This window comes from Colossoma macropomum, unplaced genomic scaffold (assembly GCF_904425465.1).
Source record: "Colossoma macropomum unplaced genomic scaffold, Colossoma_macropomum, whole genome shotgun sequence".
Taxonomy (NCBI): domain Eukaryota; kingdom Metazoa; phylum Chordata; class Actinopteri; order Characiformes; family Serrasalmidae; genus Colossoma; species Colossoma macropomum.
In genome coordinates, this window is record NW_023494802.1 from 22,025,262 (window position 1) to 22,050,811 (window position 25,550).

Below are 25,550 nucleotides of genomic sequence, written 5' to 3' on the forward strand. Positions count from 1 at the left end.
CAGCTTTATACGAGTTAATACACCCACTCAACACCCGACGTGATGCACGTCCTGGTTTGTTTCACCTCATAGAACTTTGAGAGAGAGCAACTCCGACTGTGTAAACATTGCAAACATCTCTTCGAAACTAGGTGCACATCTTTCACAGCCCCTCATAGACATTACACACAGGCTCACATACATTCTAGCACACCTGGGTTACCATAGCAACACCTTAGCCAACCACCTGGGATAACACAGTAGTGACAAGGCAACACCTCAGCAGCCTTGTGGGATACCAGGGCAGTAGCCTGATCTCATTTTTCAGTCAGTTGATTAGTTGTATGATATCTGCTTCTGTTTGGTTGGAGTGAAAACCTGCAGCCACATCGGCCCTTTGTGGATAAGATTGGTGACCCCTGCTCTGATCCTCTCATTAGACCTCTATTAGATCATGGATTATAATCTGTAAATGCCCCCTTTATTCAAAGAGAGCATGACCAATAACTGGCAGTGGAACTCTGTGTATTTGACTGAAATAAAAAGGGTTTTTTGTTTGTTTTTTTTTGTTACACTTATTGATTGATTGTTAATGCTGGTGTTAAACTGTGTAAAAGTACAGAAAGAGTTTGAGTCATTGTTTCATTAGTCAGCTAAACCTGTTAAGATCATCCAGTTCTTAATTACATTTGTTTCTATGAACTAGTAATAAAGCCTGTTTGGCTGAGTCTGTCTCTGATCTGCTCTTTTCATCAAGATACAAAATAAAGACACCACAATAATATTAAAAGTACATAAAATGTTATGTTTATTATAACTATTAGCCTTTTAAGGTTCATTTAAATAGAAAGCATTCTATACAGCATCAAGCAGATGTTTTTTCTTCAGAAAGATGGGGCGAGAGGGCGTGTGGACAGCGCCAGAAGACCGTTGTAGTGTCTGTTGGGGTCAGAGCTAGTGCATTTATTGCATTACAAAGCAGACATCAAGAAAGAAAATAAGTAGTGCAATATATATGTATATTTTTCTCTACCTATACAGAAAAGGAAGTCTTGATGTTCTAAGGTGGCATCTTTCCACATTTGTATTGCATACAGAATAAACCAGACAAATCAATCAAATCAGACCCGCTGTAAAAGTTGTGCTTCTTATACCCCAAAATAAAAAGAAACTGTTTATTGTAGTTACTGTATTGGTCCGCTAGAAAACAACGTGATGCCTAAATACAGAAAATAAACCTTGGTGCGTTTTTCAAGTGTCTGACATGCAAGGCTTAGTTTTATCAGGACCTCATGCCTGGAGTCGACAGCATGCCCACATACTACGGTCTCATCAAGGATCTTAAGGATCTTAAATTCTAGGTTAACAGTAGTTTCATTCAGTTTCTTTCTTCCTTTGTAAACACTGATGGTTTTAAACCATTTACAATTTCTGTTAATATATATTAGTTTTAGGATCATATCCATATTTCACACACTGAACATAAACTCACACCTGATCCAGAACCGTTATACTTACTGTATGTAGCTAACTGCACCTTTTTAAAAGAACTGTAAAAAAACAGTGAAAGTATCGAAGCCCATGAGATTATAAAGAAGCATTCACATCGTTTTACTTTTAGGGAAACATCCCCATCTTTCTGTGCTCAGTACAAAACAGATGGATCAGAATGGGAATCGTAACAAGGAGAAGAATCATTACGTTACTAAAGTAGATCAGAAAGTGTACAAACAATCAGATTCTCATGCAACACTTGCATAGATTTTTTTTCTTTTTTCCAGTCATGCTATGTTTCTTTTTTTCCCAAAATACAGAACAATAGATAAAGATACCAGTGAGACGCGGAGAGGGAAATAAAGATGCAGTACACTAAGACGGACTCGTGATTAAGAACAGCGTAGCTCTGTGTGGAGGAACTAACACCCCTGGCCTTTAGCTCATGAAGACGCAGCAGTGACCATGAGTCGGTTATGGGGGACGATTCTCTGAGCACCATGACATGTAAGTGCACATAGGTTTGTAAAATCCTTCGTGCTGAATTATGAAGCAGTAAACAGTTTTAATCTCTGTCACAAAGACAGGATGATGGGACGTCCACTGTCTTGTCTAGTTGACTAAGAGATCATCACATGTTCTACATTACTATATCATTTCTGTAAAAAAGATGCAAAACTATGCAAAAAGGTAACCAAATCATTCATCATACCAGCTCAATGTAATGATGAGCATGGAACACTAGAGGTCTCTGTTTCCACTGCCAGGGAAAGCAAACAACCAGATACTGTGTGAAAAAGGCCCGTATCCTACGTTTTAATGTTGGTGTGGATTTATGTACCAAAACAGCCATAAATAATTTTTCACATGATTATTTTCCAACATCTCTTTTTCTCAGAATTAAATAGGCTGTTTGTTATTTTGCCTTTAAGACCAATGTATGTAAATGGTCTCTGTTCTGATTGGCTGCCCAGTATTTTATATCTTGCCTTATAAAATTCAGCGTGAATTGATGAGGAACTTTTGTACGTATGTTAGTTTTTTGAAATTTTAACAATAGTTACATACTTTTATTGGTTTTTCCATGTTGTGGCCCTTTTAAAGAAATACTCTTACATTTTTCAACATGCTCTGTGGCTCCGTCTCATACAGTCAGCTAACGCAGACACGGTTTACTGTACCTAATAAAAATTTAAATCTTGTTCAGTTGAAAAGTGCTGGAGTTTTCCTTTAAACCAAAACATCTGTTTTCAGATACACAGTGAGCAAAGTCCAGCTGATTCTCCAGTTGTTCCTGATAAATAGGCAGGAACTGGGCCCAAATTTAAAATGCTAAAAGACTGAAGTTTTTGCAGGCAAATTTGATGAGTTTGTGGAAATAATACAATCAAAACCGCTTTGATGTGGTGTTTAAGGCATGCAACTGTACATTCACTCTGAACGGTTTCCTGGTTGACAAAGACAACATAGTGCACCTATTTATAAACAGCGCACTACATGATTAAAAATACACCTTAAATGTAGTGATGAAATATGACAGTGTACTGCAGCTTTATATGAGTTAATACACCCACACGACACCCGACGTGACGCACGTCCCGGTTTGTTTCACCTCATAGTACTTTGAGAGAGAGCAACTCCGACTGTGTAAACATTGCAAACATCTCTTCAAAACTAGGTGCAGTTCCATAATAACAAAGTAAAATGACTTGCTAACGAAGTATATTCAATATCATGTGCCCATTCAGTATATACACTACTTGCGCATACGCAGATGCATTACTATTATCCTGTTGCAGATTTGAAAAAAAAAGTAAAATAAACAATAAAAAATAAGAGAGTAGATTTTTCTACTCTAATATACACTCATATGTTTTCTTAAGGTCCTCTTCCAACCCTAATGTGCAAATAGTCCTAAATAATGATCTCTTAATCATGCAGTGTTGAAGATACACAGAAATAAAAGTTAAGGCCAGTTGAAGTCGTCCTATACGGGATAAACCTTAACCTGAGTTGCTACAGGTAAGATTCGAGTCGAGTCATTGTAGTGAGACATTCTTTTTTCTTTAGCCAACTGGTTCGGGGTTTAGCCGTGTTCACTCCTGCTGCTTTGATGACTGTCAGAGTTATTAAAGTAGCAGGCGTGACGCTTGTCTAACAAGTACAGTGCATATGATGCTTCGTTTTATCCAGGCCTACAGCAACTCTTTACGAGGCCAAAGCCACAGGTCCCCACACCTCCACCACAGGAGGAGAAAGAGGGTGAGAGGAAGGAGAAAGATCACTCCATCATTAAAGCATCCCCTTCCGTAACAGGTCAAAAGTGTGATAGCATTTAATACCAGACTGTCTTTTCTTTGTTCAAATACAACAGTTTAAAGGGAAATTCCACCAAAGTTGCTGCATATTCATTGTCTGATGTGATATGCACTTCTAAAGAGAAACTCACAGTCAGAGTTGTTCTCAGTGGTGGTGATGGGAACTAGGGATGTCCATTTTGACTAATTTTGATATTTGAGTATTTGTAAAAGTTGATGAATAGATATTTGGTTAACCAGATAATTAAGACTAAATACCTTCTTACAGAAGCCCTAAAGGGCCGGGGTTTAAAAACAGTAAGGACATTGTGTTCCCTGCCAATGATTTTGCATTTCCTTGCAAATGCAATGGATTTTAGGAATGCAAAACTAGGAGAGGGAATAAAAAACTATTGCAAGTGAACACAAAAATGTTGCAGGGGAAAACAATGTCATTGCAAATTTTTATTTATTTCATTATTTTTGGGCAATGGCACTTTAGGGGCTCGGTACCTGTTAAGTTGACAGCACTGGTGCTGCACAAAAATCTATTACCATGCAGAGGAATACACTACAAAACTTTATTCATTCAAAAATAGCTGAGCGAAACTGGTGGGTTTTCATGCTGGATGAGTAACATATGGAAGACAGCCTACACAACTCTAATGGTCAGAGCACTCATGTACATCCCTGATAGGAATAATAATAATAAGCGTTTAATGCCTCTAAAAACTACCTCACAGAAAGCTATTACACAAAATTATTATTAAACATACTGCCTGATATGGTGCTGTGATATTTTGGCTTAAAACATTTTTAAAAATACATTAATGGCAGAGCTTATAATATAAGACAGTACAGTGTGTTCCAAAGCAAAAAACACATTTCTGAATTTTAGCATAATCCACAAAACAAGTAAAAACTTGTTCTGGTAAATAAAATGGCTACATTTGCATTGTGTTACATTGTGACCCCTGGCTGCCATCACCACCACTGTAAAGCATATCCAGGTCATCACCACCGCTCTGAATGAGTTACATATTAATGATTCAATTAAGTAGAAATTTGGAAACAGTTTGGTGGAATTCCCCTGTAAAGGAATACTCCACCGTTTTTCAACCAAATCCTTTTTTTGCTGCATCTCTAACTCAGGTTACTATGGACAGTGTTTTGATTGGTGTCTCTGTAGTTAGTAAAGGTAGGAAAGCAGCGCGTCCACTGGGCTTCTATTATAGGCGTGTTTTGAGTCAGTATTTCTGTTCTTTTCTAAACACAGAGAAAGCAACTGCACATGCAGTAAATGGTTCAAAAACGCTGAAGCATCCCTTTAATATTCCCTGGCATCTTTTCAGAGTTGCTTCCAAATATTATCTCCTCCTATAAAAATGAAACGGAGAGTGTCAGGCTACATCGGCTGCTTTAAAGAAAGGGTCTATGACGGCCTAATATAGAGCAACAACGTTTCTCCATTCAGTTTTCTCTAAAGGCCTCTGAACGAGGTGCAAACGAAACTGGCCTAGATACTCGCCGCATTCTTACATTCATCACATGCTATTAGCATTGCAAATGAAGGTGTCATAGCAAAAAGGGTGAGGGGGGTATGAGAGAAAAAAAACGTGGGAAGACAAAGTGAAAAGAGGGTTATATGCAAACAACAGCATCCATCTCGCTAGTCGTCTCTATTCGAGAACGCTACCCTGTTCGGTCCCCCCTCCCATTAATGTCTTCATTAGCAAATACATGGTCTTTTCATGGGTGGGGGGGCAAAACACTGTATGCTACATCTCTGAATGATCACGGAAAAAGGTGACCATTCATGTACACGTCTTGCATTCTTAAAAGTTGTCTGGATGCTTTTAAAACTATCTACCTCAACAAAAAATCTCTAAAAAAAAGGTTGAGATGCAACAAAATGCTACAGATATTTTCACTACGTTTTATATCCCATGCTAAAAAGTGCTTCTCCTGTTCCCTTTGATCCTCATTAGGTACAGGGTTTAAATTAGCTCGATTTCTGTTACACTGACCAGCGTTGGACTTGAAAATGCTCAAATCACTTCTTCCAGACGGACATGATCTTGAGCCTAATAGAGGTGAGCTGCCTTGTAAATGAACCACAATAGTGCAATAAACTGTGGTGCTGTGGAGCCCATATAGCAACTCACCGTGCGCTGAAGAACAGTAATGCACTGAACCAAGTCAAATGTGTACATCATTTTCCACAAATAAATTATATTACATCAACAAAATTTTGTCTTTGTTTACTTACAGTGCTCAGAAGTAGTCGTGAACACTTTCCAAGTAGTCTTGGGAGCACAATTCTAGTTTATTACTCTCAAAGCTAAAGTTATTATTTACTCCTTTGTTTCTGTCAGAAAAGACAACAACCAGCAATAAAAACCAGATTTAAAAGAACCCAAATGATCAGTAAAGCAAGTAAAAGTTTTGTGGTGAAACGCAGATCAGTAATTAATGTAAATTATTATTTAGTGTTTTATTTAATAGTATTTTGTTGCACATCCCTTCATTTAGATGACCGCTTGAACTGCTTCTCAGCATGGAGTGTATGCGTTTGAGTGACTGATGCTTGAGCAGGTTTGTTGAATTTTCTCTTCTGTATGTCCAGAGTGGCCGGTTTTGAACACATCCTGTCTTTTTCCACCACCTCAGTACATTTTTTACACTCGACTTTAGTATTTTCATCCGCAGTCTTTCGCAAATACATTTTGTTATAAAGAGATAATATTTTTTGACTGATTAATTCTAAAGCAATATCTTTCAGAAAGTTCAAATATTGAGTCAGGCGTGTGGAATGGTGGCTTTTCAGAACTACAGGCTCAGCAACAGAACTAGATGATGAGTGGGGCACCTGAAAACCATGGAGGGGCCTTTGGGGTTGGGGTCTAATCTGTCCAAAGGAGGTTTAGTGGGGCATGATTGGGTGATGGGGCACTGCCCCACTAAATGACGCAGAGCCTGCAGGAGCAGCATTGAAATATTTGGTATGAACGTGACGTGAGTGTGAATTTAGTATCCCAACATACACATTTTTAAGCTTTTTTTGTTGTGTTCATATAATATATTTATTTAGCAGAAATGCTGCACACATTTGAATCAAGTAAATTCGATTCATTCCTTTTTTTTAGCGCTTTAATTCCTCGGTACCGATGCAACTTTACCCCCCGCAGAGCTGCCCCCTTTTTCTCCTGCATATCCATACACTACCGTACACTCACACTCCTCTATTCATCCTTCCTTCTCTGATCTCTCCACTCGGCTCTCAGTAGTTATCTCTTGGCCAGGCCCGCGGGCGCTGCCGGTTGCCACGGTGATTGTGGCCGTCCTGCGAGTCTCGTTGCTGCAGCAGCCGGTCCTGTGACTCGTGCCCGTTGGCGCTGTGGACGCCGCCGGGATGGTTCCTGTTGGGCGGGTACGTGTCCCGGTACGAGTGGGAGTGTCTGGGGGGCTCATACTCTTCCTCTTCTTCTTCGCACTCCTCTTCCTCCTCCTCCTCTTCGTCGTCCTCTTGGGGATGCAGGGAGCGTGAAGTGCCGCGACGGAGCGAGCGCGAGTCACTGGCCTCGTCTGACGGCATGAGGCTGTCCTGCTCTCCCTGCTCTTCCTCCTCCACACCCCCTGCACCCCCTGCTGACAACAGCTGCTGGTTCTGGTTCTGGGGCAGAGAAAGTGAGAGACGAAAGGAAGTGAGACATCCAGAGAGGTTATCCAGGACATGTTACTGAAGCTTTTTTCATTCCTAAGAAAAATGATTCACTTCTAGACAGACCTGGATACAGACAGGAGGCACATAAACACACCAGGGCCCGACCAATACATACAGTTTAGCTGATAAAATCAGCTGAAATCAAGTTTACACAAACTTATCAGTGATGAAGCACCAATTAATGTCTGTTTAAACATTAATGAGAAAGCTGTGTTTGGTAATGTGATAATATTTTGCACAAAATCCAGACACACGGTCTGAGATAAAGAACTTTCGTTTGGACGCTCAGCCTCTCGTGGCTTATTGCTATTATAAAACAGCAACAACATAAAATATGATAAAGTATACAAGTTTTTAAAATTACAACAACAATTCTTTACTAAGAAGTGTAGTTTGTTCAGAGCAATGTCAGTCCTCATCTAGCACACCTGGTTCAACACATCAACTAATCAAACACCTGACCCAGCCCACAAAAAGCCCATCAGAGTGAGGAAAAAACAAACGTCCAGAGAATGGTGTCCCCAGGACTGGGACTGGAAACCCCTGGTGTTGCCAAGCTACCCCAGACTGAAGAACAGTAACAACAAAAACAAATCACCTGTCACTGCAGGGGGTTAATGAAGATTTAATTATTTTGCCATATAATAATGAAAATATCATATCAGTGTTTAAAGCAGAAACCTTGCCTTATAAGTAGCTTTTGCTCACCAAATCACCACTGCAGTGATGCTGATTTCCACTAGCATCTATATGTGATTTCCTGTGTCAATTTAGCATCAAGCTAACAGGTTCACACTTTTTTGTTTAATTTTGTATCAATCATTCAGTAAATACTTTAATTTAAATACCAACACTGAAGATTAGTAGAGGAGCAGTGTAGCCTGTAAGCCAGCTTGTAGCCTGTTTAGCCTGCTAGATTTTAGCCAAGCAGGTTCTGACCTCATCTATCAATACATTCAATGGTCCATTTGAGCAACATAACAGTCCAACAGTCCTGAACCTTTTAGGACCAGAAATAGTCGTTTTATAACTGACAGTTGCAAACTGGCCATCATATATGACAGTTAAGTAAAACGTCATAGCTGACATATTCCATAATCAGTCAGCAAGCTCTGCTGGAGCACGTCTAATTTTTGAACATATATTATATCAGACCAATATTATTGTTTATTGGAATTTTTAGATTCTTAAACATCTGTGATGGTCTGCATATGGGTCGAGCCCTGAAACACACACAGTGTATCTACAGACAAATGAAGTGAAGGGAACAGATATATGTCACCAAGACAGCGAGTCATTAAGGCAGTGTTTCCTCACTCTGGTCCCAGAGGCCGACTGTCCTGCTTTAACACGCCCACTTCAGCTCAGTAACTCAGTAAGGCGACGTGAACGAGCTGATGTGTGGAACATGTACAGAGCAGTGGGCCTCCAGGACCAGGGATTAAACACTGATTTATGATTACAGAACTCATGTTGTATCAGCATAAACAGCATCAGTGATCAATCGACAGGCATTAGTTGCAAAATCAGGGTGGGGCAGCACATTTTCCACTGGAGCAAAAGGGGTTTCATTAGCATTTGAGGCTGCATTAAAGGAGGCGGTTTTAGGGAGGTTTCATTCACAAAGCATTCATCCCTCAGATACAGCACCCCCCCCCCCATAGAACCGGTCATTACTGACACAGTGTTACCCCAGAGGAGGAGGAGGAGGAGGGGGAGGAGGAGGAAACCCCACCACTGTATCTGCTTTGTGAATTCATCTCATGGAGTTTATGAAGAACTAAGTGAAAACCAGCCAAGGGACAGTGGGGTGGAGGGGCATCAGTCACGGCAAGTTATTTAGGAATTGTGGGCATCATTATGATTATTATCATCAAATAATGTGTTATTTATACGCCGTTATACTTGACATTATACTTACATGAGAGAACACATTTAGCCTACTTACTGTTTACAGCTTTTCTCACTGTTTTTTCCACGGTAGCTTAATACTTTACCCTCCTAATACATTTCTTCTATTAGCTGCTGTATTCCAGTATGGGTTTGAAATTAGTCAATTTAGAAATCCTGAAAAACACTGCAGTGAGTTTGTTATCTTGTTAGGTATCTTACAAATTGAAATATCCACAGTTTATTTAGAGCAGTAAATAAACTGTTCAAGTGGTCTTATCTGACGATATCAGCAGACAATGCTGGACCAAGTATTGGAGGGAGATAACTGTGCGACGTTGTTAGCTGTGTATTTTTTTATTTGGGTGGTAGAGCGTTTGAGTAGTTTTGTACACGACAATCTACTTTCAGATGACCATCTTAAGTGAAGTGTTTTAATTAAAATGTCTGATTTGAAAGCTTAGTAGTTTTCAAAGAAAAAATAACGGATCTGTTTCGGTATTGATACTGTAGTAGTCGATTCTGCCAATATCAAAAAGTGGTATTACGCCATCTCTTCTGCTAATGCAGCAATGCAATACTCTCAAACAGCTGCACTATCATCTCCGTCTTATTGTACAACCTGATAAAGAACAAAACGTCTTACAGTAGCCAGGTTTCCATTCAGCTGTGAAATTAAATTTAAGCAAATTCTTGTTGCTGTTTTGTTTAATTTCATTGCTACATTTTTCATGGCAAAAGTATAAAGACTAAACACACTGAAAGAGGCACAGCCACCTCCCACCTCCCAGCAGAAAGTGCCCTATGATTTTTTTTTTTTAACTGATTTGCTAGAAGGGTCTATACACATTATTTTGCAAATGCATTTCCATTATAACTTTTCCTCCTCAAACTAGCGTAACAACTGTTATGCAAGTTTGGAGCGTTTATTCAGCACCTGCTGTTCCCATCAACTCTTTTTTTAATTTTAATGCAAAATACCCAAAAAATATGTGGATGGAAACCTAGCTACTACGACTTGATAACGAATGTTGCAGTAAGTGATTAATTTCTCAAAATGATTGCTTTCCACCTCGGTCAGGTAACTGAAGATAATACTGCTAGAAAATGAATCATTAAGTTAAGAGGGAAATTATAATATTACACTGAAATCTTTGGGTGAAAACGTTAAACATTTAAACATTAACAAGTCAGACAATAACCTGCAGACATGATGGCGTTGAACTGTTTTAAGACTGTTTTGAACCCAAGCATGAATGTAGTTTTATGCCCTGTTCTGCGCCGTTTATAAAAAAAAGTTTTTTTAAAAAATGTAGATTATTCTTTTCAGTGTTTGTGACACACAGCACACAGCTAAACTACACAGTAGGCTATATGTCTATATGTCTCCATGTTCTATGAATGGAACAGGCAGTTTTCATGCTTCTTTTGATACGACAGAATATCAAAATCATATATTAACACATATGATTTTTCAGAACTTTTCCAGCCATGGCTATTCATTTGGGGGTGGGGGCGGAGCAGGTTAGAGGGGGTGTAGGGTGGAGGTGGTGGGTGTTAAGAAGAATTAAGGTGCGGCTCTTATTTGCATTTAATGTGGGGAAAAGCATGAAGGCCATCCCTCCTACTCACCCTGGGTTTGTAAGCGATCATTCGATTAATTCCTGTGTTTCTGAGAACTGCAAAAACGTTAGGCATGGATGAGAGACGGACACAGACGGAGAAAGACAAGATGGCAACACCTGAAGCTTCTGTAGACAAGACAGAGTGGAACATGAGAAATGGAGTAGAGGAAGGAGCAGAACTGAAGAGCATTCGATCACTCAGGACATTTCACATTAACCGACACTGATGACCTCAATCTGCTCCTCCTCACCGCAACTGGTCATTTCTGTCTGTTCTCACTGAGTGGACCAGCCGATGGAGCACTAGCCATATTTTTTGCCTATTGCCTGCTGGTTGTACATGACTTGCTCGCTCTGGTCAAATGTTTGTCCATATAGCTTCATCTCATTAAGTAGAACTGCATGTTTCACCCCACAGCATTTCACCAGCTCACAAAGAGCTGCACACCATCACTTCAAGTCAATCATACTACACTTTTTAATGCTACTCATAGCTCAAGTTATAATTCATGCAATTACAATACATCATTATACTCCATTAAATCTGAGTGCTGTTGTTTTAAACTTTGTTTTAGAGACGCATTTCCTTGGTTAATCTGAGGCACCTGTAGTCACTTATGCAGAGGCCTGGGCCACACTGTGGTCATGTTAGAGCTTCTAGAACTGCTGTCTTTCTTCTTCCTCCTTATTACTATGTACCAAAATGTCTTGGCTGATCAAGCACATTTGGGTTAATGGAAAGTTTTTACCAAACATTTAAAGCTCAGAAACTCAGGTAAAAAAAATGGAACTGAGAGTTAATGTTTAAAAACTGGCCATTCTCAGGTTCCAAATGCTGAACTCAGCATTATAACTATGCCGTGTCACTTTCGCCATTTTACAGCATTGGAACCTACTAGATACCCAGTGTTGATCTCTTTTGTTTGTAGTTAAAAAGAAACTTTGGCCAAAATGGAAAAAGCATCACTACCTCTGTTGTAAACATGTCTTGCCTCTATACAGTGTCGCTGCAGTCGCCTCTGCAGTGAGATTTTACAGTTTAAAGATTTCTTGTTTTGTAAAAATCATCATATATAATTAGAATAAATACAAATAAACATAAATACTGCAAAAAAAGATAATTTTTCTAAAACTAGAGCAAGTCTGAAGATTGGTTCCAGATTTCTCCTCAGCATCAACATCTGACTTAACAAAGTACTGATCAGCCAAACCAGGTATTGTATGACAAATGCGAGAGACACTGCACTGCCGAAGGAGGAGGGTTAGAACTGGTAAAACAAACACAGACATACACAAAAGAATTACTTATTGTGTTATTTACTGAGCGACTTTTGAAAAGCTGCAGTTGCTTTGAGGAGGATACTGGAGTGCAGGCTATCACTAATTAGCTATCGCAGACGGATCAGATAGTTTACATTCACTGCTAGAAGTTGAAAATCTTACTGCAGGAATATAATTGTGGTGACAGTCTTCAAATAATCATCACAACAGAGAGAAAGACGAACAACAGAAATGACGTCAAATGAGGAGGACAACAAGCTAAAAGCTAACGTTGGCAAGTTAGCTGGCTATTTAGAAACCTAACCTCAGTTCGACTCCTTTTCCTCTCACCCTGTCAGCTGAAAGAACTTGTCTGTGGAATCCATTTTTGTGTTGAATAGAGACTGAATCACTGTTTTCTAGTTTGACTGATATTCCAGAAATTCCATGTTGAAATATGTCTAGTATGTTCAGTGTTCAGGTTTGAAGTGCTGGCTGCAGACTGTATATTAATTTTTTTAGTGTATTAAGGTCATTTCAAATTGTCTGCTGTATTTACTGAACTGAATTAACTTGTGATGTATTTAATTCTGTCACATTTAAGAAGCTGAGTGTTGCAGTGCTGCCCTACAGAATATGACGGACCATCACAACATATTAAAGGTTACTTTTAGGCCTGAGTGTCCCTTCATATTTCCTTTTTTACAGTTCTGAAAAGTGCAATGTAAGTGGTGAAGTATATACCTGTAGGCTGGAGATGGCTGAAGGTGGACTCATCAGATTTTGCTCCAGCAGCGGGTTGAGGGGGGCGGTGCCTGGCAGGTGAGTGGCGCGCCAGTACACCTCCAGGTATTCAGCCAGGTGTTCACAGGCATCCTCTAGTTGGTTCTCATCCAGAATGACATCAAACATCTCCTGATGGGGAGACAGGGTGGAGGAAAGATGACAGGTGGGGGGATGGAGTTAGAAGATATTATATTAAATATCTTATGATGGACGTCTGGTGACAGGAGATGGTTTTGAGCGACAGGTAGGAAAATGGCTCTATGGAACAACATGCAACACAGCTTTTGTCAGAATGAGGTTTGGAACAGCAAAAGTCTTAATCACTAGAACTGTGAACTGTACCAAGGCCAACAACTCTGGGTTTTTAAAACTATGTGAGTCTGTGCTCTTTACACACAGGGTTCAGTAACTATGGACGGGTCAAACTTGTAAATCTCTTTCAAATGACGAGCTCTGCAATGTAAGATAATGAAGACAAGAAATATTCAGCCATTCTTACAGCAGACTGTACTGGCCATATACACTATATGGCTAACCGTATGTGGACACCTGACCACCTCTATGCGCTTTTTGGAAATCCCAAAACCATGGGAATTAATACAGAGTCGCTCCCCATTTCCAGCTAGAACACCACTCCACTCTTCTGGAAAGTCTTTGCACCACATTTTGGAATTTGTTTGTGGGAATTTGTGCCCATTCAGTCTAAAGAGCATTTGTGAGGTCAGAATCTAGTGCTGGCTCTCAATCCAAGTTCCAAAACATCACAAACATTCGGTGGGGTTGAGGTCAGGGCTCTGTGCAGGTCACTGGAGTTCCTTCACATCAAAATCATCAAACCTTGTCTCATTTTGTGCACAGGGGCTCAGTCATGCTGGAACTGGAAAGGCTCTTCCCCAAACTGTTGACATAAGGTTGGAAGCATATCATCAACATCACCCTTCACTGGAACTGAGGGGCCCAAACCATGAAAAACAGCTGCAGCTCATCATCCCTCCTCCACCCAAGTTTAGTGTAGGCACTATGCGCTCCGGTAGGTAACGTTCTCCTGGCATCCACCAAACCCAGATTCATCATCAGACTGACAAAAAGAGAAGCTGATTCATCACTGCAGAGAACACGTTTCAATGATCCAGAGTCCAGTGGCGGCGCTTTACACCCCTCCAGCCGGCGCTTGGCATGGTGCATTGTAATTCTAGGCTTGTGTGCAGCTGCTCAGCCATAGAAACCCAGTGCATGAAGCTCCCATTGCACAGTTCTTGTGCTGCTGGTGCTTCCAGAGGTAGTTTGGAGTGAGTTTACTGAGTGATGCAACAGATGATAGGCGATTTTTATGTGCTTCAGGCCCCACTCTGAGAGTTTGTGTGGTCTACTGCTTTGTGGCTAAGCTGTTGCTCCAAAACACATTTCACAATAATAGCACTTACAGTTGACCAAGTCAGCGTCTAGTAGGGCAGAATTTTTCTAAAATTATTGTGGCAACATATATATAAAATTATTTGGAGGCATCCTATGACAGTGGCACACTTAAAGTCACTGAGCTCTTCAGTACGACCCGTTCTACTGCCAGTGTTTGTCTGTGGCGACTGCATGGCTATGTGCGCATTTTTACACACCTGTTAGCAAAGGGTGTGGCTAAAATACCTGAACACAATAATAGGAGGGGTGTCCACATACTTTTAGCCTTATGGTGTATCTGATTATGATTAAGCTACATGTGCCTACTGAGTGTTATTACTGAGAGGCACCTGAGATAACAGCACTGTGAAACACACTGCATGTACAGTGATAACGTGTTTACTCACAGGTGGGCACTGTGCCAGTTTATCTCCTGCCATCATCTGTACATTCAGGTGTTTGCTCTGGGATTTACCCCTCGACTTTATTAACCTCTGTAAGACCTGGATGAAGAGAAGGGAAAGACGGGGTTTTCAGTGCTGTGACTTGTCAGTGATACAACCATGTAAACCAACATTAAAGCTCACTTTGCAATCAACTCTGTCACATTTTTGGCTTATGATCAACGCTAAGGTTGGGTGATACGGCAAAGTTTTAACATCACAATACTTAAAGACACTTTCATTATACATGATATTTATGATGATGTTTATCATGATATTTACTCCCTCTGAGGCTTGATAAACTGCATACAAGCTGACAGAACGCAGCAGCAGCACTGTAGAGCAGAGCAGGGAACAACTTAAACACTGATTTTTAATGCAGGTATTCAGGTAACAGTATGACCAAGATTTGGTCATCTAGTATTATAAGAACATCATCTGTGAATTTGAACAGAAATTGGACAGATATTTTCTAGGATTCACACTTAAGACTGTGCTATGAAAGTAACTTTTCCCCCTTTTTGTTTTTTTTTCAGTGAGATTTCTGCATAAATCACTGAATTCACATTATTTAATTCATCCTCTTGGTGACCGTCTTAAGAAGCATGTAGATAATTCACAGTGAGAGCCAGTCGGGTAAAAGCACTGCTTACAGAGTTCAGCACATAGCGGGTTAGTTTTAACACACAGTGTTTTGACAGCAGCTGCTTGAAACAAAGTTAATGTTTCCATTTCTAGCAGAAAAGTGTGTGTTACCTGTATTAGAAATATTAGTCTTGCTCAAATACTTAAAAAAAATAATTTTGCAAAAACCAAAATGTGTAAAGTGGTGCCTCTCTCCTCTGGTGCCATTTTAAAAAGGCTATGATAAACTGAGAACATTGGTTTTATAAATCAGTGATAGAAACAGGAGAAAAATCTAAACGTATTTATAAAACGATGGTATATCTGGTAATATGGTGATTATGGCATAATCAGCTCAGTGTCACTATGCAGTTTATGCAGTTACTGGTTGCTCTTGTTAACAAGTTCTCAACAAAAATTAATCCATTTTATGATGCATACAGTAGCTTTAGTATTCTACAAGTATTGAAAATACCCATGATTTACTCAGAAAATTATGCAATTTATTTCAATAAAAATAAAAGTCATACTGTCCACCTGAACTGCTCACTATAAAAACTGTTAACTGTACGTCTGGAAGACGACCTACCTTTGGTGAGGTGACCTTAACATACACAATGATAGGGGCTAGTGAGGTTTTGGCCAGTTGGGCTGGATGATTGATGGTGTCTGCATCCAAAACAACCAGCTGGAGAGTTTTCGCCAACTCAAATATCCTCTCAATCTCACTCTGCACCTCCGCTGTGAGCAGCCACAGAAAAAACAGGCTCAATGAAACGGGTCTTGCTGGGTTTGTAGTTCGTACTTGTTGAGCTCACATGTCTTCTGTATATGTGTGCAGAGTTCTCACCTAGACTGGAGCGAGTGTTGGATCTCTCCATGATGGGTCTCTTGTTGAGGACTGATCTTTTTGCCAGTGAGAGGTCAGCAGTTACTCGTGTTATAGAAATCCTATGAGAAAAAACACAGTGTTTAGGTAGGGTTTAGAATATTTTTGCACTGAAGTGTGTATGATATAAAAATCTTATATCATACTTGAAGACATTTTTATGATACACAATATGCATCACAATATTTTGTTTTACTGAAATTAGATAAGTTAGAATAGACCAAAAATCTCCAACAGTGCTGCATTTAAAAAATAACAGCGCTACAGTAAATCCAAGAATTGTGCGCTTTTTGTAATGAATAATGCAGCTGGTCAGTTGATCAGTTGGTCAGTTGGTCAGTGTTCTTGTCAGTGTAGTGTTGATATTCATGGTATACTCATAAAGCACATTGTGGCAAAACTTAGAAAAAGAAAAAGATATTGTTATATTTCCCACGCCTAAACAGTTGAATGATGGCGCCAGACTCCACTCCCCGCCAAGTTATTTGGGTTGTTTCTTTTGGTCCAGTTATCATGACATTTACACACAATGTAAAGGGCAACAGACATTTTCAAATTATATCAAAAACTAAAAAATGTTTTGTTCTGACATCAGTGAGATTTACACCGATCAGGCATAACATTCTGACCACCTCCTTGTTTCTACGCTCATTGTCCATTTTATCAGCTCCACTTACTATATAGGTGCACTTTGTAGTTCTACAGTTACAGACTGTAGTCCATCTGTTTCTCTGCATACTTTGTTAGCCCCCTTTTACCCTGTTCTTCAGTGATCAGGACCCCCATGGACCCTCACAGAGCAGGTACTATTTGGGTGGTGGATCATTCTCAGCACTACAGTAACACTGGCGTGGTGGTGGCGTGTTAGTGTGTGTTGTGCTGGTCTGAGTGGATCAGTCACAGCAGTGCTGCTGGAGTTTTTAAACACTCCACTCACTGTCCACTCTATTAGACACTCCTACCTTGTCAGTCCACCTTGTAGATGTAAAGTCAGAGACGATAGCTCATCTGCTGCTGCACAGTTTGTGTTGTTCATCCTCTAGTCCTTCAGTGGTCACAGGACGCTGCCCACAGGACGCTGTTGGCTGGATATTTTTGGTGGGTGGACTATTCTCAGTCCAGCAGTGACACTGAGGTGTTTAAAAACTCCAGCAGCACTGCTGTGTCTGATCCACTCAGACCAGCACAACACACACTAACACACCACCACCACGTCAGTGTTACTGCAGTGCTGGGAATGATCCACCACCCAAATAGTACCTGCTCTGTGAGGGTCCATGGGGGTCCTGACCACTGAAGAACAGGGTAAAAGGGGGCTAACGAAGTATCAGAGAAACAGATGGACTACAGTCTGTAACTGTAGAACTACAAAGTGCACCTATATAGTAAGTGGAGCTCATAAAATGGACAATGAGCGTAGAAACAAGGAGGTGGTCATAATCTTACGTCTGATCAGTGTACATTATATATATATATATATATATATATATATATATATATATATATATATATATATATATATATATATAAAAATGTAAAGCACCAAAAATATATCACAGGGTACTATATCAGGGCGCTACATGCTTGGCTCTTGATGGCAGTTATTACTCACCTTCCTTCAAAGCGGTGTTTCAAAAAATCAAAGAGAGCTTTCTGCATCATATCAGTCACCTGTGATTGAAAAAAAATCATAATCATGCATAATTAAAAAACACTGTTTTAAATGAGTGTAAAATGTCTTGTTTTACACTGTTTTACAATGTATGTGGATTTTTTACCTCATAGCCCTTCAGTGAAGGTCCAACTAAAACCACAGGCCTCATGGACGGCACCACATCATAGGGAGGAATGTGTTCAGCCTGGCAGGAGAAAAAGATCTTAATAAAAAAAGATCGGTAACACTTTCTATGAATGTCACCTTTGTAAGCATCTATAAACACATTTATAACATGTTATAATGCCTTCATACGGCATTATAAACATGATTATAAACATTTATAAAAAATGAATTACACTGGATTACACTTTATAGCCATGTTTATCATACATTATGAACTGTTAATATAATGTATTATAAGTAGTGTTAATAACATGTTATAATGTCAGTGCCAAAGAAGTCAGTCCCAGCTTGGAGAGCGTAAAGACAAATACCAAGCTAACGGTGGTGAACATTACCTTTCCCACATTGGGTAAAACACTGATGCAGCTCTAGTTTAAACTCTGACATTTGAAGCCTGTAATGTGCTTTATTGCGAATGTTTTAGTGTTTCAGTAAATCCTTCAGTAAATACTTCAACTTGAAGCCTCACTCTGAACACTGGAGGAGGCTTTAGTACAGTACGCTTCACTTTACTTAGAGCAGACAAATACCACTTATGAGCTCTTATAGTTTGTTATAATGTATTATGTTAACAATTCATAATGCATAATAAGCATGGCTATAACATGTAATGCATCTTTATAAATATTTATAGCTATGTTTATAATGCCTTATGAATGCATTATAACATGTTATGAATGTGTTTATAGATGCTTACAAAGGTGACATTCATAGAAAGTGTTACCAAAAGATCTTCTAAAATAATCTTGATAAAAATCTTCTAAAAAAACAAAAAAATTAAATTTGACAAACAACAAGAAGAAAAACAAGTAAGAGTTATGTAAACGGATATATGCGACTATATTAACAATTATGTCCAATTTCACATTAAATATGCAGTATAGACAGTATAATGGAAATTGAAATGGTATTTAAACAGCACTGTGCAAAAGTCAGAGACCACCCTTCATTTATTTAATTAAGTACAAACTGTTCATTTCCAGTGTCAGAAAAAAAAAATATTTAACACAAAATTACACAGAAGAATCAACAACTACATGTGATATCAACATTTTCAGTTCCACCTCTTGCCTTTATTATAGCTTACATTCTTTTCAGGAGACTTCGTTCAGTTTTTCAGAGAAGTTCGTTGCATTTTGTGCTTCTCACGATCAAAGTAACCTGAAACGTGTTCAATAATGATGGAGTCTGAGCTCTGGGGTGGCCAGTCCATTGTTCTGGGAACAACAGCAGCTTCTTTGTTTGATTTGCAAACAAGCAAACAAACAAACATTCTTATTTGTGTCCGTCTCCTTTTCTCAGTGAGGTTCTTCTTGATCAGCTACACATCCTTTCAGACCCACAGCGCTGAGTCGTCTTCTCACAGTGGAAGGATGGACAGAAACACCTGTGGATGTTTTCAGATCTGAAGCAGCTTGATTTTCTCCTCTCTCTCAGAGATGAAAGCTTTAAGTGCTGTTTATCTGATGGGGGCAGTTCTAAAAGGTCTTACACAGTTGTAAGGAGTCCTAAGGTCTTTATGCCTTCTCATAACTTTTTTTTAGTTTTGAAAACTCCTGTTTTTTCCACTTATTTTACTCTGTCTCTTTCCTTATGCGAATGGATTATGTGATCTCCTCAGAAATCTCTCCAGAAAAATAAGTAACTTGTGCTTAAGAGTCATTTTCACTGGAAATTAAATAAATGAAAAGTGGTCTCTGACTTTTGCACAGTACTCTAGTACCTCAGTCCATTTACCACTGTTTGTGTGGTACCCAAACAGGACAGATGTGGGAATGAAAAACGGTTCTGTCATTCCATGCATGAAGTAGCTGCATGAACAAACCTACCTGTTTTTGCTTCTGTTTGGCTTTTAAAAATGAGAGAACACAAATCAGAAACAACTTATAGAAGGTTCTGTTTATATGCAGAATTCCTGTGATAGTCTTAGACCCATTCCTGTAAGGTTAAAGATATTTCTGATGTTTGGTCTAAGCTAGAACTGGCTGTCATGCGCTACTGGAAAACAGGGGAAAGAGAAAGAAAGAAAAGGAAAGCAAAGGAAGAATAAACTCACTCAGCGAACTTCAACCCAACAAATATTTACTCTTAGAGGAACAGCACTGGCAGGCACACCCATCCCCTGCAAAGCAGCATGGAGTTTATGCCTCGTCATACTCACTCTCACCTGCAGAGGGCGGTGTGGGTCTCCAGCCTCCGGACACCATGTCGCCCAGGCTGGAAGAGGAATTACCTCCACTTCTCCTGCACAAAGTCAAACAGTTTCTCAGCAGACTTTCAAAAATGAGGTGAATGTGTTTCGTGTGTCCATCTGAAACCAAAACTGACCTTTTTCCACCTTGTTAGTCGTCACTGGTCACATTAAACATGATTCATAGTAACATTTAAAAGACTAAATGCTTGATTTAACTTCCATTCAGATGTAATGACTTTTGATGCCTCTAAAACATCTAAGTTTTGATTACATCACCAAATTAATATTAACCAATAAAATCATGTTCCACCTTCACCACCTCCACTTATCACAGAGTGGAAATGCTCAGCCATCTCAGAGACCCTCCCTAATACAACGTTCCACTGGGAAAGACGTCACAGTATAGAAGGAAATTCCAATTTACAACTTTTTTGGTTTCTGCCAGATCACAGCCTATTTCTGAACACAGACTGTGTAATTACACCACTCCTTTGTGTGGTGCTAGGCTGCCATTGTTCAGGCTGTGTAAGTGTTGGGGATTTGGAGACCCCTCTGATGAAATGTGTAAATGAATGAAACGCGTGCAGGAGCACTTTGTAATGTTGGTTGTGCTTTAGACCCCCAAACAGACGACTTTGATGACGTCTGTTGATGGCGAGCATAAAACTGAAAGAGCATTCAAAGAGAACTCTAACCAAAACCAAAGTGAACCATTTACTGTTCTCATCATTTAGTGTAATGTTGTTTTTGCATTTTAGACCTAAACATCAGGACAGACCTTTTTGAGCGATAATACATGAAGAAATCTGAAAACCTGCTGCGAAATTGACAGGTCTGATTAAATGAATATTTCAGGTTTTACAGAGTGACTCGCTGCAGCACACAGACACCATATTATAGTGTGTTTCTACTCCTGACTCAGGGTTATGAGGAAATACCAGCATTTTATTGCACTGTTTCAGCTGAAGAAACAGAAACATAAACCCAGAAAACCAGACAACCAGGAGACACACAGAACAATAGAGTCTAGGGTGAAATGAGCTATTTATAGTTCTGTGTAAGTTAAGAACAGGTGCATTGCGATTCAGTGGAGGCAGGGCAGGGTGGGGCTCAGGCAGGTGCAGCTGCAGTGGGTGTGAAACATGTACGGTTAAAGGAAACTAACATGTAGAGCCTGAAAAGGTGTCATAAATAATGCCGTCAAAGTTAACGTGATAAATTATTAAAGCCGCTCATTTTTCAAAATGCTGTTAACGCATTTTTCTTGTTTGACCCTTTGAACTATCCATAGTTCCACCCTGAAGCCCAACAGCAACAGTCCTCTCTTCCAAATACAGCCTAAATGTAAAGTTGATCTTTCAATAAAACTTAAGTTTCCAGAATCTGCAGTGCCATGATTTTTTATCACTAAAGCACATCCAGTCTAGGAGTGATGATATGGCAAGATTATCATATCACAAAATTTTCATGATACATATCACCATCTTGTGACTCAATGCGTTAGTAATGCCATATTTAAAACCTGCTGTTAAAAACTCTCAACATTTCACATTCTGTGCTGCACTAAATCCAATTATACAGAACTGATTCCGCTCTTACTTTAATGAAACGTTCTTTAAGTGCAGATGTCCACAATATGCTCATAAATACGATGGCGTTTCTGGGCCACTGTTAATGAAAATAAAAATAGTAGACTTTGAGAATTAAGTGGTAAAATTTAGAGATAAAAGTCGTAATATTTCGAGAATAAAAGTCGTAATATTTCTAGAATAAAAGTCGTAATATTTCTAGAATAAAAGTCGTAATATTTCTAGAATAAAAGTCGTAATATTTGGAGGACAAAGTGGGCTAACTGTAGGGGGGCTGCCATAACGCACTGGTTGCTGTACTGGCACTGGAGTTCCACTCACTCCTGTCTCTTTGTGGATCGATCATGTTGATTATCATTCTTACTGTCTGTGAAACTTCATTTCACACAGAATGAGACTTTTTCTCTCTAAATATTATGACTTTTTTCTTGAAATATTATGACCTTATTTTTGAAATATTACGACTTTTTTACTGAAATATCATAACATACGAATTTTAATCTCAAAATATTGCGACTTTGTTCTTGAAGTCTACTATTTTTATTAACAGTGGCCCTAAAACGCCGTCGTACATAAAAGAATAATGCTTGCACAACAACAAAATTTCTCAGGATAACAAAGTCTGAAGTATCAGTTACAAGCCAAACTCACCGATGATGCAGCAACATCAGTAATTCAGCAGGCCACACATTTCTTACTGGAGAAACTAACAAAAGCAACAGGGAAGCAGAAAAGCTCCAGTTCCCCTCAAAACCAGACGGAACCTGGCAGTATAACATGCAGCTACTGCCGCTCTCAGCGGAAATCAGTGATAAAAACTGGAAACTGCTCACCCTGTTTTCATGTTCACACACGATTGTTGTACTCAGATCAGGTTCACATGATAAAATTAAACGTAACATACGTTCTGATCATTCTGTCTATTCATAGAGCAAAATGTGGTTTAAAGTAAAAACATCTATCATTTGGTCTAATTAATCACAATTACTTTCAAATAATTAAATAATTTAAATAATTGTTTTAAAAACAATTAGTACAATCACAATTAATTATTTTATGTTTAACAGCCCTAGTCACAAATATTAAAATTCAAAGAAAAGCCTAAAATGAAAAATAAATAAATAAATAAATAATTTTAAATAAATACATTTAAAAGTAAGATATTTAATGCATGGTGCCACTGTTTTGTCTGGGATTTGATCAAACAAAAGTAACTTTTTGTATTGCCTTTGAATAAACTGTTCATACACTAACCATCCAATTCAATATCCTCATTAGTCTAATGCTGAGTTTAAACTATGATTAGAAAACTGGTCTGAGCCAAATTACTTAAGCTAGTGGTCACCAAAGTCAGTCCTGGTGACCTCGGGCTCTGCAAATTGTTTGTGTTTTCCCTACTTCACACACATGATCCAGCACATGAGGAGTTAATTAGCTTCTGAGCTGAGTCAGGTGTTCTAGATGAGACAAAGCACAAACATGTGCAGTCTGGGTTCTGCCGCATTAAAAATAAAGCAAAATAGTTCATTATCAAAAACAGAAAAAAAATTCTTGTAGACTGCTATTATCACTGCAGCATCAAAAGGCTGCTCTCCTTCACTGAGGACCAGCGAGCTAAAGATCTAATTTACCTCAAACTTACTCATCTGTTCTTCATATTGTAGCTGAAGGTGATCTTATCCAAGAGGAAAACTTTTTCCTATTTTCTGTTGGACTAATTTCAGAGAAACTATATGACATCACAGTCCGACCTCTAGAATAGAGATTTTGTTTATTTATCTTTTTTTATGATAAACAAAACAACTCCATTTGGTTCATACATCATAATTTAACAGTATTGGACATGTGAACTATTTTAAGGTCTACAAGGTTTTAACAGTTGAGGTTTCCTTTAACCCAGAAGTCAAACTAAACCAGTAAGATATCAGGATCAACCCCGATGTCTGCTGTACTGTCCTCAGTTTGGGCTCAAGTTATTCGGCTTATTGAGAAATCCTGCTTTGTAAAACGCTTAACTACAGAGAAACTAAACCTAAAAGATGGGGATCTGAGTGAAGGACAAAGGGACCAGTACTTAATCACACTAAAGGAGCTGCTTACCTCTGTTTCTGCTCCTGCTTGAGCCTCATGGCCTCCAGACGTAGAGGGCTTGGGATGAAGCTGATGTCGGCCCCCTCTTTCACCAGCCTCCCAATCCACCAGTCATTATTGTACTTCTACAGCAGAACAGCACCACTGCTTTAGACATGCCAGCACTAGAGATAGATACTGATATATTTGAATATCTGAAATAAGCATGGTGTTCATTTGTGACCATACGTGTAAGAGTTTCACCAAAAGAAAGTAGTTTGAAAACAAAAATGACATATTACACTGAAACACTTCAGCCTGATGAACTGTCAGTACAGCCTGATAGATGGCAGCACAGCCTCCACCTCTAAACTGTGACTGTTTAATGACCGATAAAATGCTTTTTATTTAATTTGTGAAGAATAAATGCAAAAGTTGATTTGCATTAAGCCTCCTTTGGTCAGCTGGTCCTCCAATTCTAAACTTTACAACGACTGCTTAAATTAACATTAAACGTTAAATTCCAGATGAAATATCCTGTTTTAAAAAGTTCAGAGTAATTCATGCATCACAGTGTGGGTATTTACCGATACAGATAAGGTAACCATAGTAACAGTGACAGTCTTACCTCTTTAATGTGCAGAAAATCTTTGGCTTCAAAGTTTATGGCAGCACCTTGAACAGGACAGTCCTCATCAAGAGCCCCACAGTAATTTACATTCGTCCGTACCGCGAAAGCCACAGGCTTCGACTGCAAAAGAAACCTTAATTCAATATGAACAATGTAGGCTTTTTTAAATGAACTTCATCAAATTCTACAATGTTAAAAATCATCATTTTAAAACCCCACTTGATTATCTTTAAAACAGGACAACAGGATCTTTAAAATCGTGGCACAAAAGAATGGACAGACCATTTCAAACATCTGTATTTTTAATTTTTTGAATTTTAATTCTAACAGCAGCGATTAGTGTGAAGTGTGAACAAACCTGCTATTTACAAACCAGCAGTTCAGTTAAAAATGTAATATGCACAATATCCTTCTTACCCTGATATAGTCGATTAGGTACGAGGCCAATATAGCAAACAACTAATGAACACTTCTACCCACCCATTAGCATCATGCAAAATACACGCCACCCTCAAACTAGGGCCGGCCGCATGATATGATATTTGAGCCACAGTACGATTTTATTGTGATATTTAAAGATTTGTGATAAGTATTACAATATTAAATATTGCAATACTTTGCAATATTTTATTACTTTTGACCGCAAATTATTCCTCCAAAAGGATATCTAGTTTTATCTGACTACGTTTACACTTTGTTAATCTAATTTCAATCGTTTTATTGAAGCAAAGCAGAACAGTGAAGCGGACAAATCAACATTCAGAAAAACAATAATAACTGCACATCTCACACTGCGTCACGCTGTAATCAGGTCCAGCTG

The 25,550-nt window shown here is 39.0% G+C and overlaps 1 protein-coding gene across 2 annotated transcripts in view; it reads right to left on the reverse strand.

Moving 5' to 3' along the window:
* Positions 1-763: 763 nt before the first annotated feature.
* The window catches only part of cacnb3a (calcium channel, voltage-dependent, beta 3a), a 48,620-nt gene continuing 23,833 nt past the window's right edge, over positions 764-25,550 (reverse strand). Inside the window, exons 4-14 of one of the 2 annotated variants that reach the window (XM_036592460.1) lie at positions 24,728-24,850; positions 24,130-24,245; positions 20,408-20,490; positions 20,076-20,095; positions 18,185-18,265; positions 18,019-18,077; positions 16,368-16,468; positions 16,107-16,258; positions 14,858-14,953; positions 13,014-13,184; positions 764-7,443 (exon numbers count right to left, since the gene is read on the reverse strand). In XM_036592460.1, coding sequence (XP_036448353.1) covers positions 7,051-7,443; positions 13,014-13,184; positions 14,858-14,953; positions 16,107-16,258; positions 16,368-16,468; positions 18,019-18,077; positions 18,185-18,265; positions 20,076-20,095; positions 20,408-20,490; positions 24,130-24,245; positions 24,728-24,850 — 1,395 coding nt within the window. In that variant the 3' untranslated portion in view covers positions 764-7,050. The remainder of the gene's footprint in view (positions 7,444-13,013; positions 13,185-14,857; positions 14,954-16,106; positions 16,259-16,367; positions 16,469-18,018; positions 18,078-18,184; positions 18,266-20,075; positions 20,096-20,407; positions 20,491-24,129; positions 24,246-24,727; positions 24,851-25,550) is intronic. The other variant, XM_036592461.1, reaches the window with a different exon arrangement.